General features: G+C 43.5%; 5 protein-coding genes across 8 annotated transcripts in view; 2 read left to right on the top strand and 3 right to left on the bottom strand.

The window, feature by feature from the left end:
- Positions 1-2277, bottom strand: part of LOC124413772 (serine/threonine-protein phosphatase 2A 56 kDa regulatory subunit gamma isoform-like) — a 14739-nt gene extending 12462 nt beyond the window's left edge. Inside the window, exons 1-2 of one of the 3 annotated variants that reach the window (XM_046894537.1) lie at positions 1751-2277; positions 1575-1637 (exon numbers count right to left, since the gene is read on the bottom strand). In XM_046894537.1, coding sequence (XP_046750493.1) covers positions 1575-1637; positions 1751-1753 — 66 coding nt within the window. In that variant the 5' untranslated portion in view covers positions 1754-2277. The remainder of the gene's footprint in view (positions 1-1574; positions 1638-1750) is intronic. The other 2 variants (XM_046894538.1, XM_046894540.1) reach the window with 2 other exon arrangements.
- Positions 2278-2729: 452 nt separating this feature from the next.
- LOC124413777 (dynein axonemal light chain 1-like) lies at positions 2730-3626 on the top strand. Its single transcript, XM_046894548.1, has 4 exons — positions 2730-2772; positions 2833-2981; positions 3050-3439; positions 3525-3626. The coding sequence occupies exons 1-4, from the start codon at positions 2770-2772 to the stop codon at positions 3541-3543; spliced, it is 561 nt and encodes a 186-aa protein (XP_046750504.1). The 5' UTR covers positions 2730-2769; the 3' UTR covers positions 3544-3626.
- LOC124413776 (zinc finger protein ZPR1) lies at positions 3485-5606 on the bottom strand. Of its 2 annotated transcripts, none has more exons than XM_046894545.1 (4): positions 5348-5606; positions 5016-5268; positions 4513-4935; positions 3485-4351 (listed from the first exon to the last, which is right to left on the bottom strand). In XM_046894545.1, the coding sequence occupies exons 1-4, from the start codon at positions 5471-5473 to the stop codon at positions 3804-3806; spliced, it is 1350 nt and encodes a 449-aa protein (XP_046750501.1). In that variant the 5' UTR covers positions 5474-5606; the 3' UTR covers positions 3485-3803. The 2 variants fall into 2 exon arrangements, with proteins under 2 accessions (XP_046750501.1, XP_046750502.1); XM_046894546.1 differs by having other exon boundaries at positions 5356-5592.
- Positions 5607-5896: 290 nt separating this feature from the next.
- Positions 5897-8691, top strand: LOC124413775 (paramyosin). The gene is made up of 5 exons (XM_046894544.1): positions 5897-6304; positions 6438-7331; positions 7406-7552; positions 7619-7852; positions 7922-8691. The coding sequence occupies exons 1-5, from the start codon at positions 6242-6244 to the stop codon at positions 7946-7948; spliced, it is 1365 nt and encodes a 454-aa protein (XP_046750500.1). The 5' UTR covers positions 5897-6241; the 3' UTR covers positions 7949-8691.
- On the bottom strand, positions 7880-9532 carry LOC124413778 (iron-sulfur cluster assembly 2 homolog, mitochondrial). The gene is made up of 3 exons (XM_046894549.1): positions 9380-9532; positions 8776-9006; positions 7880-8709 (listed from the first exon to the last, which is right to left on the bottom strand). Exons 1-3 carry the CDS (start codon positions 9457-9459, stop codon positions 8532-8534), a joined length of 489 nt encoding a protein of 162 aa, XP_046750505.1. The 5' UTR covers positions 9460-9532; the 3' UTR covers positions 7880-8531.
- Between the last annotated feature and the right edge of the window lie 1935 nt (positions 9533-11467).

The following is an 11467-nucleotide window of genomic DNA, read 5'->3' as shown; positions in this document are numbered from 1 at the left end:
CTTTCCTATGTTTTCTTACTCGCATACTATAAGTTTTCCATCATGTACTGATTTTCTATGAATTTACTCTCTACTCCATGCTACTAAATTTAAAAGTAAATTTTAGCTTATCGAAGGTATTTCGAACCGGCACATTTCTTTACAGTTTATCATTCATCTATCACTGATGAGAGAAATGAATTCAGGCAAGACGGTACATTCGTATCGTCGTTACACAATCTTAACGGCGCCTGAGTTATCGATTTTCGAAAGATAAAGCAACGATCGGAAAAGAAGATTAAAAAGAAGAAAAAAGAAAAGAAAACAGCGTGTCGATGTGTTAATTCGTCACTGCCCTTGATAAGAGGAGCGATATACGTGCGGCGTGTAACACAGTTCCCGGTTGATAGAGAGAGAAAGAGAGAAAGAGAGAAAGAGAGAGAAATTTTACTAAATGCTACAGGGAACAGGTGTACGTATGGATGCATTCATTGACGACACATGCTTGAATCCGCGACTTACGCCCATACGCCAGGGCGATTCGAACAAGTCGGTGCTGAGAGAGCGCCATCTGTGCGAAAAACTTCAAATCTTGAAAAATCCTAACCTCAATTTCACGACCGACCCTCCTAGTCGATAACACGATGTACGAGCATCGGCGTATGCCGTGTGCATGTGTGTGCTACATATGTGGTTGTGGGTAGGCATACACGGGAGAGGAGAGAAGAGGCCCGTCATTTTGTGCCACGGGCAATAATGATTCGTTTTAATCGTCATGCGACCTCGATAACGGTCATAGGAATTGATGGGTGAAAACCGAGAACATCTGCCTAGGCATTTAAAATCGCATAAACAGTCACGGACTTATTGACAAATTTAGATGTTTACTAGGAGAAGGGAAAATTTTCTTAAACTCTGCAGAAACTTGGTAATCTCCACCCAATGACCAAGCAATTCGTCTCTACTTTTGACGACCGTTTTTCACGCACATTCTCTATCTCAGTTTGGACGAGGTTTCCTCATTTTTTCCAGTCCTGAGTAATGAAATTAGTTTCTCTAAAAAGCGACGGGTCAAACCTTCACGTAAGCTGGCATTCAGGCTTCTTTGATGTCGAATCGATAGCGGTTGCGAGGATACGACTGAACCCTGGGGGCCGGAGAATAGACAGGAAGGTGTGTATTCTGCCAGTCGATTTTATTGCGATTCATATTCGGTTCAAGACCTTTCGGCTACCGATTGGTTTATCTCGGCGTAGGGCAATTTGAGATCGATGTTGGCTACTCGAATGACTGAGAGTAAAGCAAGCGAAGGAGGAAAAAGGCAAGAGATGTACACAGAGAACTTTCCTGTAATCAAGGTTGAAATTTCAACGCGTGATAGAAGGAGTTGGATCATTCCGTGTACCCTGGACTTTTGACAGGGATTTCGACACTGTTGCTACCATTATAATTATTAGTGAGGTGATCTATACTCGCGTAACAGTTTCCGGTGGGGAAAGCGGCGTGTTATCATTTCCGAAGGTGTTGTTTATTTAATTTAGCCGGAATTCTTTCGAGCGCTGAGTCGAAGAAACGGTGAATTATAACCTCCTTACCTCGTCGCCAAGGTCCGAACCATCTTTCCCGTTCCTTCCCTTGTCCTTGTTTTTCACCGACTCCTGTAACAATATACATCGCAGTATGTAATGAGAAATGTATTTTCACTGGTGTCACTGGGTGGCAAAAACGCGGCTCGCCAACGCTCGACGTCGATCGTAAAGAGTAAATGTACCATTTTTAATGCGCGTCGGATCGCTGCTGGTACCCGCGCCTCGGATACGCTCCGGGTTTTATGTATGAAATCGGGCGATTTGTAGTTGACGTAGGCTCGCCAGCGTCAAGTCAAAAAGTTGTTACACCCTTTCGGGGGGCCGCGGCGCGGCGGCGGCAGTCGGACGGCCAATACGTTCGTTGATTCGTTCCTACACACTTCCTACACTACACGGTTCCTACGGAGAGACACGAGAGTCCGACCGATGCCTCCATCGGTATGCTCGATTTGCCCCTCGCCGCTGTTTTACCGACCGCTAATTCGACCGTTATTCCGCGTCCGCGATGTCTCTCCGACAAACGACGGTTTTCTCACAGTTTTCTCAGCCCTGATCTTCAACAAACCTTTCCCTTCCTCAGCCTATTCGGCATTTCATCCAAGCCCACTGAGCTGCCGATTTACCGCCTCGGCCTATATTCACGGTTTCGACAACTAAACGGATACTCGGATGAGATGACAGATCGACATGCACACGCGTTGAAAGACGAAACACCGGCTTCGGTCAGCTGCACGCACACACCCACGCACGTCCATCCGCACACGCACCCGACCGCTCATTGGCTCTCGGGATGACACGTGACACAGGGTATGGGAATTTTCTCGTATTCAGGAATTCCTGTGATCGCTCAAAACGCCCGAGCATAACCTCAAACGGAAAATTTACCAGGTTCCCGCTGCTTGCTTGCTTTGATTTAATTGCCTTGATTATTTCGATTCGTCTGAGATTCCCGTTCTTTACCAATAATTTACTGATGTAACGAGAAGATCATACCTCGTTTACATCGACCGTCATCGCTTGTGATCGTTGCCTGAACTTTAACGCGTTGATGTAGATGGCGGGGTATGCAATATTTGAAAAGACCTTTTTCCTGGTTTTTCTTCTTTTTCTTTTTCTTCCGACACATTCATTTCCGAAGTCACCTTCTGTCGTCATCGATATAGGGCTTTGAAAATCGGCGCTGTAGAGGATTTTCGTAATTATGGTAATTAATCGGCGCCTCGAAGACATTTGAATCCGATTATATGAAGACGTTTTTCAACAGTCTAGACCAACGTCGTGTAAGGAGGCGATCCAGCGATGGGAGGACAAAACTGGAGGGCAGGCCAGCGAGCAAACGGAGATGTATTTGAATTTTCAGTGGCCTCCAATTGACAAGATGGACAACAGTTTGGGGACTCTGGTTATGGTCGAGTTAGTAGTACAAACTGTAGCCGTAGATATTTGCGACAAGTATTCCAACAGCATCTTTTCAATCATAGAAAACTATCGCTCTCAACAAACATGATTGAGAAGATATCCGGAATAAATTCGTTGAAGAATTTGAGGGTCCTTTCCCTAGGACGCAACTACATTAAAACGTTTTCTGGACTTGAAACGGTTGGCGAGCATCTAGAGGAACTTTGGATCTCTTATAACTTGATAGAAAAAATTAAGGGAGTCAACGTGCTCAAGGCATTGAAGGTTTTGTACATGGCGAATAATTTGGTTAAGGACTGGTCAGAATTCAATAGACTTCAGGAAATACCAAATCTGCAAAATTTGCTATTCGTGAATAACCCGATATGTGAAAATATGGATGTTGAAACTTGGCGTGCTCAAGTTAGCCGGCGATTACCAGCTCTAAAGATACTTGACGCCGTTCCTATCGTGTTAGTAATACCACGTCTTGCGAAGCTTTTCTTTTCGATTTTTTCAAAGAAACAGAGGCCTGAAAGATGTGTCGTATTCTTACAGGCAAGCAGGAGTCGAGTGATACATACAAGATTTGAAAAACAGTCGATGTTCCGCACAAATTCAGCTGTTTCAATACTATAAGGCTGCTTTATGTTTTCTGAACTTACTGCCTCAAATAAATTTTATTTCACCACGAATGCACGTGTCTTCCAAATTGATCACAAAAGATAAATTATATCGATCATGTACAAATGTATTTAAAATGTTAAGTGTTGGGAAAAATTTTTAACAAAAAATCGTTCCCATGTCTCAATTAGGTTGTAAAAGAGTGAAAGAGGTTTAGTTCTCCTTTTCGTAATTTTCAACCTTCATATCGTTCAGGCCGAGTTCTTCATTTTGCTCATAATTTCTTTCGTACCTCGTAATTTTCAACCTTTCGTCAGGACCGTGGTCCGCGAGACTTTGAACATAACTATTTCCAGCTGGATCGTCAAGAATCAAAGTAACTGCTGTGTTTCCACTTAAAACTGAGTCCAAACGACCGATAAAATTATTCATACGATCAACAGCACCTTTGTCACTGCTATCACCGATTAAGGTTGAGGATGAAATTATTTGCTCCTTCGTGGCCTGTAGCACCCCTTCGACAGTTGTGAAACGTCCACCTAACGCTGCGCAACCTCCATCTAGCTCAAGCTCTGGTATAATAATGCTGCACGTTTCTGACTTCAGAACATCCCTGCTGAAGTCCTCCGTTCCTTTCACCTGCACCTCTATCCTTAGGCCGTAGGGTTCAATTCCGCTCCCGCTCTTAACTTCGTTGGTGCGGTTCCCGCAGATTTCGCAAGTTGTAGCCATGATGACGACTTCTTTGAAGTGTGGGATGTCTGAATACTTTTTTGTTAAGAATCACAGAGGTTTGAAATATTCCAAAATTCTACATTCGGTATTAAAGAAAAATGGTTAACATCGCTTAAAAATCCTAGAGAATTCACTTTCAGAGAAAAAACAGAAATAAAATAACAAAATACTACGCTAAAAAGGATACTCGTCATTTTCATATTCGTTTCGCATGGATTGTTGCAGTTTGGACAGTTTGTTGGAAAGGTCAGAACCTCGCCTTGTATCTCTTCAAGCGAGTATTCGCCTTCTTTGATTGGTTTGAGCAGGGCCGCATCTTCGTTTTCCGGATAGATTCCGAGAAGGTGATCTTGTTCCTTGGTTCTTTTGAAATGAGTTACACTGCAATTAGGATCTAACGCAGGGGCATTTGGATTCTCTACATAACAATTCCCAGATATGTCCTCAAAGATTATCCTGAACGGTTCGTCAAGAAGCTTCAGAGCCCGCATCTTTGCCACAAACAAATCGATCTTGGCGGCGCCCTCTGCATCCTGCGTCCTGCGTACGGATTGATCTTGTTCCAGAGCAGCGATGGCACGATCTATGATACCTTCGACGGTTGTTACTTCTGGAAAATGGAATGCAAGTGACTTTTGAAAAGAATTTCTATAAAAAAGCACCCGTTTCAAATGCAACGACGACTGTTACCTCCTTTCTGAGATTGCGGAGGTATTTCAAAGTCTAACTCAGGTATTCTGACTCCTGTGAAGTCTGACTTGACCACTTGTCTGTTGAGATCAGAGGCTCTGGAGACGTGGAGGACAGCTTTTATCCCCTTGTCGAGAGTTTTGCCAGCATTCTGGATTTCGTTGTTACGACAGCCGCAGTGTTCACAGCTGAACGACATCAGGACTACTTCCTTGTAATGGGGAATCTTCGTCAGAAGGAGCCTTGTCATTCCCTGGAAGAAGAACAAACGTAAAATTGCTCGCTCCTGGGAGCGAAACCGTCTCGCGCCACCTGAAAAATCCCAGTCTTACATTCTCACCGCAATTCATGCAGAGACTTGAGATCTCTGTAGCTTCTGGTTCAGGATCCTCGGCAGTCAAGTCGCGGAATAACGGCTGTCGCCTTTCCAGCTGTGGCTGGCTTTCCTTCGCCGTCATTTTCGGCTTAGCAATGATCAGTCAACGTCAGTGAATAAAACAGAGTACTTTACTCTGGCACGTAGCGAATGAAAATTCGCGCATAACCTCAAATGACAAGATGCGACGTCTTAGCGATTCAAACTGTTGATCTTTATCCCCGCCGGTTTGCTGATTTTTTTACCGAAGACACCCAGCTGACGAACGATGATTTTCCAAAAATGTAAAGATTGGCACGATTGTTGACGTGCGACAAGCGTGACAAGCGTGACGAGGGTATCGCGTGAGTCCTAACCTCAATTTCTGTTTCTTCCTTTTTCCTCCTCCTCTCATCTGCCTCGCTCGTGCAGGCAGAGTTTGCGCGATTGATCGATTTTTCCTGTGAGATACCGTCCGAGTAACCGCGGCTGCCTTCACACCAGTTGCTTTTGACAATTTGACAGGACAGTGGCAATAAAATGAATTGAGTTTTGACGCGTTTGCGAGGGGGGCGTAAAGTGGCGGACGACACCGCCTCCGTTGTATACTTATATTTTAACAGTGTAGAAAAATGCCCTCGCTCGGCATCCAAGTGTCTGATAATAATTTAATCCTCGTCCTGCTTTAGCGTTAGCGTTTCAACTATATAGGGTAGCATCTTAAATCGGGGGCGATGTTTCATTGTTACTGATGTGCACTGTCGACACGGCACCTTGAGCGCAAATGCTCCGCGTTTCAATTCCGCGTATCAATATCTTAAGACAGTCAACAGTTCGAGGTAAGTAAGTAAATAAATAAACCCGTATAGTGATGGAGGGTACGAACGACCAGCTGCAAACGAAGTATCAAAAGATCGCTACAGAATACTCCAAGGTTTGTAGAGTATACTAAGCTTACAACAGTAAGATATAATAGAATAGACAAGCGAAGGATAACTTGATTGTTCTTGAGCCAATTTGAAACGGCGACCTTGACCTCCGATACATTGAAATCCTTGTGGTTTTAGATCCGTGCACAGGCTAGCGTGTTGAAGAAAGCAGTTATAGATGAACAGACGCGCAACGGGGACCTTTGCGAACAGCTGAAAGAAAAGGATGTTGAGTTACGACGCAGCGAACAGGAGCTGGACAGCTTGTCGTTCCGAAATCAGCAACTTACGAAACGCGTCACAGTACTGCAAGAAGAATTGGACGGAATCCAGAACAGAGGTAAAAAGAACCGCAGTAAATCCTCTGAGAAGAAGAACGCTACGTTCCCTCTTCCCGTGCCGAATCACATCCTAGATGAGGAGTTCCAGAAAAAGATCGTTGAGAACGCTCAGCTGATTTCTCAACTCAGCGACAAGGAGGTTGAGATCGTCGGACTCAACGAGAGGATAGATCAGTTGGAGTTCAAGCTTGACCAGTCGGAGAAAAACAGAGCTGAACTGGAAAGCAAGCACCACGCCGCGATAGCCAGATTTGAAAAGGAGCGCAACGAACTGCAGAAGAAGTTGAGCGACAAGCATGATAATTCTGTATCACGACAAAACGGGGAAAAGGATTCATTGCACAAAGATTCGGCACGAAATTTAAACGACTGTGAAACAGAGGATTCCGATTCTGGGTACGGCGTCCATCATATTCACCACCCAGAATCAAAGCCCTCGAATTCACCCTCGCCCCAGAGACTCCTTGGTCCTCGCGCCACATCCAGGATCCCTGAGAAGTCTGTTTCGCAGGAAGAAACAAACGAAGAACTTGACATTGCCAGATTGTTTGAACTGGAAAAGCAAGTCAACTTCTGGAAGTCAGAGTACAACGTGCTCAAGATAAAGTTTGATCAATTGAAAGCAATCGAAGAGACGAGAACTAGTCAAATTCACAGTAATACTGCCGAATCTGTAGAACTATCTAATATGGTAAATCAGTGATATTCTATTACCGCTCATTAATATTTATCACCCACTCATGACACCTACTTTCCATCTTTCAGCTAGGAAGGCTCAGGTCACCGTTTGCCATTCCTGAAGAGATTGAGGCTCGTGAATCACGAATCAAGGAGTATTATAAACAGCAGATTGATGAACTAATTTCGGAAAAACACGTTTATCACATAAGAAATTTGGCTATAGCTGCAGATGTGAGTACAGGTAGATTCTAAACTGTTTCAAATATGTATTCTATTAAAAATTGTTTGTACTTGCAGACTGAAATAATGAATATACACTTGGAAACGAGCGAGTCTAAGAGGCAACAGTGCGAGGAGGCATTGCAGGAATTGCAGGCAAGTCTTGCAGTAATGCGCGAGGATCACGAAGTACAGGAGGGAAATTACAAAGCTCAGCTTAGCACTATAAGTGAGCACCTTGCCAACATGAACGATAAATTGATTCAGCAAACAGAGGAGATACAGCAGCTCAAGTTTGAGTTAGGGAATAAGGTGAGCTGAGTCAGGATCCGCGATTTGTACGCATTAATAGATCATTGCTATTTTTTTTTTATTTTTCAGAACGCGAAAAAAGGGAAACAAAAATGAACTTGCTGGCATTAAGCTGCGGTCTATGTCACATTCCATGGAAATGCCTGTTGATCTGTGTGATTATCATAATAAATAGTGTACAACATAATCTCATGTAAATAACACAATGATATCCATTACGTTCAATTGTAGAATTTGGTCAATGTTAAATATTCAGTTTCATTTTACCTAACACAGAATAATCGCGGTCAGTTATTGATGGGATTGAAAATCCAACGTCGGTAAATGAAATGAATAGAAATATACAATTTAAAGTTTTTCTTGATCATTTTTTTCGAATTTTATTAGGAATGATCAACAACCTATGTGCAATTTTTTGGTAACAACTTATCTCTCACTAATAATAAACGTGACAGAGTTTCACGTAATATATCTATAAATATATACATACGTATATGTATATGTACTTATGTACATACAAGTACATTTGACTTAAAACATCGACTACCACTTAAGAAATACAAAATAAATTAACGATTTATTCGCAATCACTGCGAGTCTGTAAAAATATATGGACCATTTTGAAGACCGAAAATTAGATTCGAGACGACTATCTACTAAAAATTATGATTGTATTGGGTCAGTCTACTTTAATAGCGAAACTCGCGCCGCAGCTACAGCCTTGTTCAGCTAGAGGGTTGTTTGTTATTCTAAAAGCCGAACGAATCAGTTCCTTGTGATATTCAACTGTCGATCCCTTGACATATTCCAGCGAAGTTGTATCTATGATCACTTTGACTCCGTCTTTTTGAAAAACTCTGGAAAGAATAATTTTATCGTTAGCAAAACATGAAATCCAACCTTTTAAAAGGGGATAGGCATACCTGTCATCTTCGTTTATCGTTGAGTCAAGATCGAATTTATACTGAAATCCTGAGCATCCGCCTCCTTCTACAGTAACTCTTAGGCACGCCTGTTCAGCGCCAGTTGCCAATTCTTTCAAGCGCTGAGCACAGCTGTCGCTGACGATTAGGCCGGTATCTTGCGGAGCTGGGGATGTATTGCTTGCAGATGCCCAGCGTGCCGAAGCCCAGATACCACTGCGCCATGGCGACCTGAAAATTAACAACCCATAAATAGATATCGTCACAGAAGAAATGCGAAGAAGCGTAATATTAGTATGAATGAATGAATAAGAAGAAAATCTGATGAGACTTTCTCCAAGTATCAGCTCCACTTTATCGATGGCTCGATGTAAATATCGATCTTGGTAACATCGTGTGACATGATGAGGTTAGAGGGCGGGTATAGAAGTCTTGTTTTGATGGGATGGCCGACCGAACGTCGACGTTGCCAAACGAAAATATAAATGAATGAAACGTAATCCCGTGGTCTTGGGATCGAACGATAAATACCGAATAATCTACGTCACTGGTTTCCCATTTCACATTTCCGTAATCGCGTTTGAATTGCGAATACGTTACTCACGTGAGAAGTAGTCGCGAAAAATACTGGTTCGAGGAGAAATTGGAGGAGAGATCCCTCACTGCCTGCCCCAGTTTCGCCATACTTTATTGAGTGTCCAGCCACCTGACGTCTTCTTTTCCTTTTAATGCCTGACGGGTTCCATTGCCAACTGACGTCACATACGCATGATCCGGTCGAAACTACTTATCGCTACGTTACCGACATGCATTCGTCATTGAAAATTATTTCTCGAAACAATGCTGGTCGAATGGCGCGGCGTTACTCTAGTTTTGCTAGTTTTGTCCACAGCGGCAATGCAGGCAAGGAAAACGAAGGGTCATATCCATGAAGTTATCCGAAAAATTTTTGGCGGGATTTTTCTTTTTCTATATACATACCTCTAAGGAAAAAAGTGACGGACCGACTTGACGTTTTGGGATCGCAAAGAAGGAAAATAACAAGGAGCACGAGAATTGGAGATTTTATTTTATACACAACATTTTGTGTTAGAATACCTGGACGTAGCAAGTGATACGCAAAATGCTACTCAACAAGATGCGTAAGTACTGGATAGAAATTCTTCCGACGAACCGCCTTCGTAGAATTGAATTTTACCTTTATTAGATCATGTTGCTGGATCGTTATATTTTGATACTCGTTTCTCACTGTGGACACACTAGTGCTCGGATGTTATTTGAAGTTTCGAGATATTCGACAGCGCAAGCAAAATAAATCAGGACATACAGGTCATCAAAGGCTCTTAAATTCAAATAAAAATGTAGCGACTTCGGCGGCGCGCTCATTTCTACAGTCGTTGAATCTCACAACGTGAAGTATGTAACCTATAATATATCTCTTGCAGACAAAATTGGTTCTCTCATTTCGTTCGACTCCAACGGGTATATAGAAGACGTTTTGTACGCCCTACATATTGATAAAGATTTGTATTCAGGACGAATAGCTACTTTGTAATAATATAGGTATATTCGACTCACATACACGCGGTGAGCGATGGTAACGTAATTTCTTGTCGCCTCTACGTACCGACTGAATTGCGCGTGCAGGGCTCAGAGCACACAAGGTGCAGGATAGTCCGCAGAGGGCGCCGCTCGGCGCTGAATTTATCTTGTCGATTCTCGATTACGAAATAGACAACTCTGTACTTTATACCTTTATACCCATTTTATACCACACGCGAGCGGCCATTGAGATGCTTACTCTAGGAGTGTAAACTCTACGTCGATTCCACAGTTTCGGATCCTTCTACTCCATGCTCTCCATGCTCCATGCTGTGGTCGAAATTCCGCGAATGGTACCGCGGCGACTGGGCGACGACGCGACGGACGAACCGATCGAGCGACGGAGCGCGACGTCTGTGCTGACGGAGCGACGAAGGACGGACGCAAGGCGGCTGAAGGCGGCCTGGAAGCAGGAGGGTGAAAGGGTGACAAGGGAGGCGAGGGAAGCAAGGGAGGGAGCGAACGAACGAACGAGCAGCGTTAGATATCCCCGTATTCCCCGTTCCGCCGTGGTTCCGCCGCGTATATCTCGGACGTGTTAAAGGGGCCCTTGGATGTGCCTTGGATAGCCGTGCGGATCGAGCCCTGGGTCTCGAGTTTTTGTTTCCCCCTCGTTAGTCGCATCGGAGTCGGTGAATTTTTACGGAAAATCGACCTTGATGGCTGTCAGGGTATCGCGGCGGGTCTGTAACTCGTCAATGTCGTTTAACCCCGACTTTTTTATTAAAGTGTCTCGTTCGACACTGCTATGCTACGCTAGTTGTTAAGTATTATGTGCAAACGTCGGGAGGAGGAAGAACCAGTGTTAATTGTTGAGCAACGGTGACCGGAATAAAGAGAAATAAGAAATAGGAGAAAAAGGAACGGAGAAAAAATCGCTGAGAGGGAGTCCGCTTTTTTTTGCAACCGACTACCAAACTCTGTTTTACTCGACCCAACAACTACACACCGTTACTGTCCTCGGCTGCACCAACACTAATACCACCGACGGTGAAGGTGAACGCTCAACGTTAGACGAGAAGAAAAATACTACGGATAAATAGGAAAAAAAAAGAAAAAAATATATAATAATAACAACAATAATAATAAT

The sequence above is a fragment of the Diprion similis genome, chromosome 13 (assembly GCF_021155765.1).
Source record: "Diprion similis isolate iyDipSimi1 chromosome 13, iyDipSimi1.1, whole genome shotgun sequence".
NCBI classification, from domain to species: domain Eukaryota; kingdom Metazoa; phylum Arthropoda; class Insecta; order Hymenoptera; family Diprionidae; genus Diprion; species Diprion similis.
This window is presented reverse-complemented; position numbering and strand designations above follow the sequence as displayed.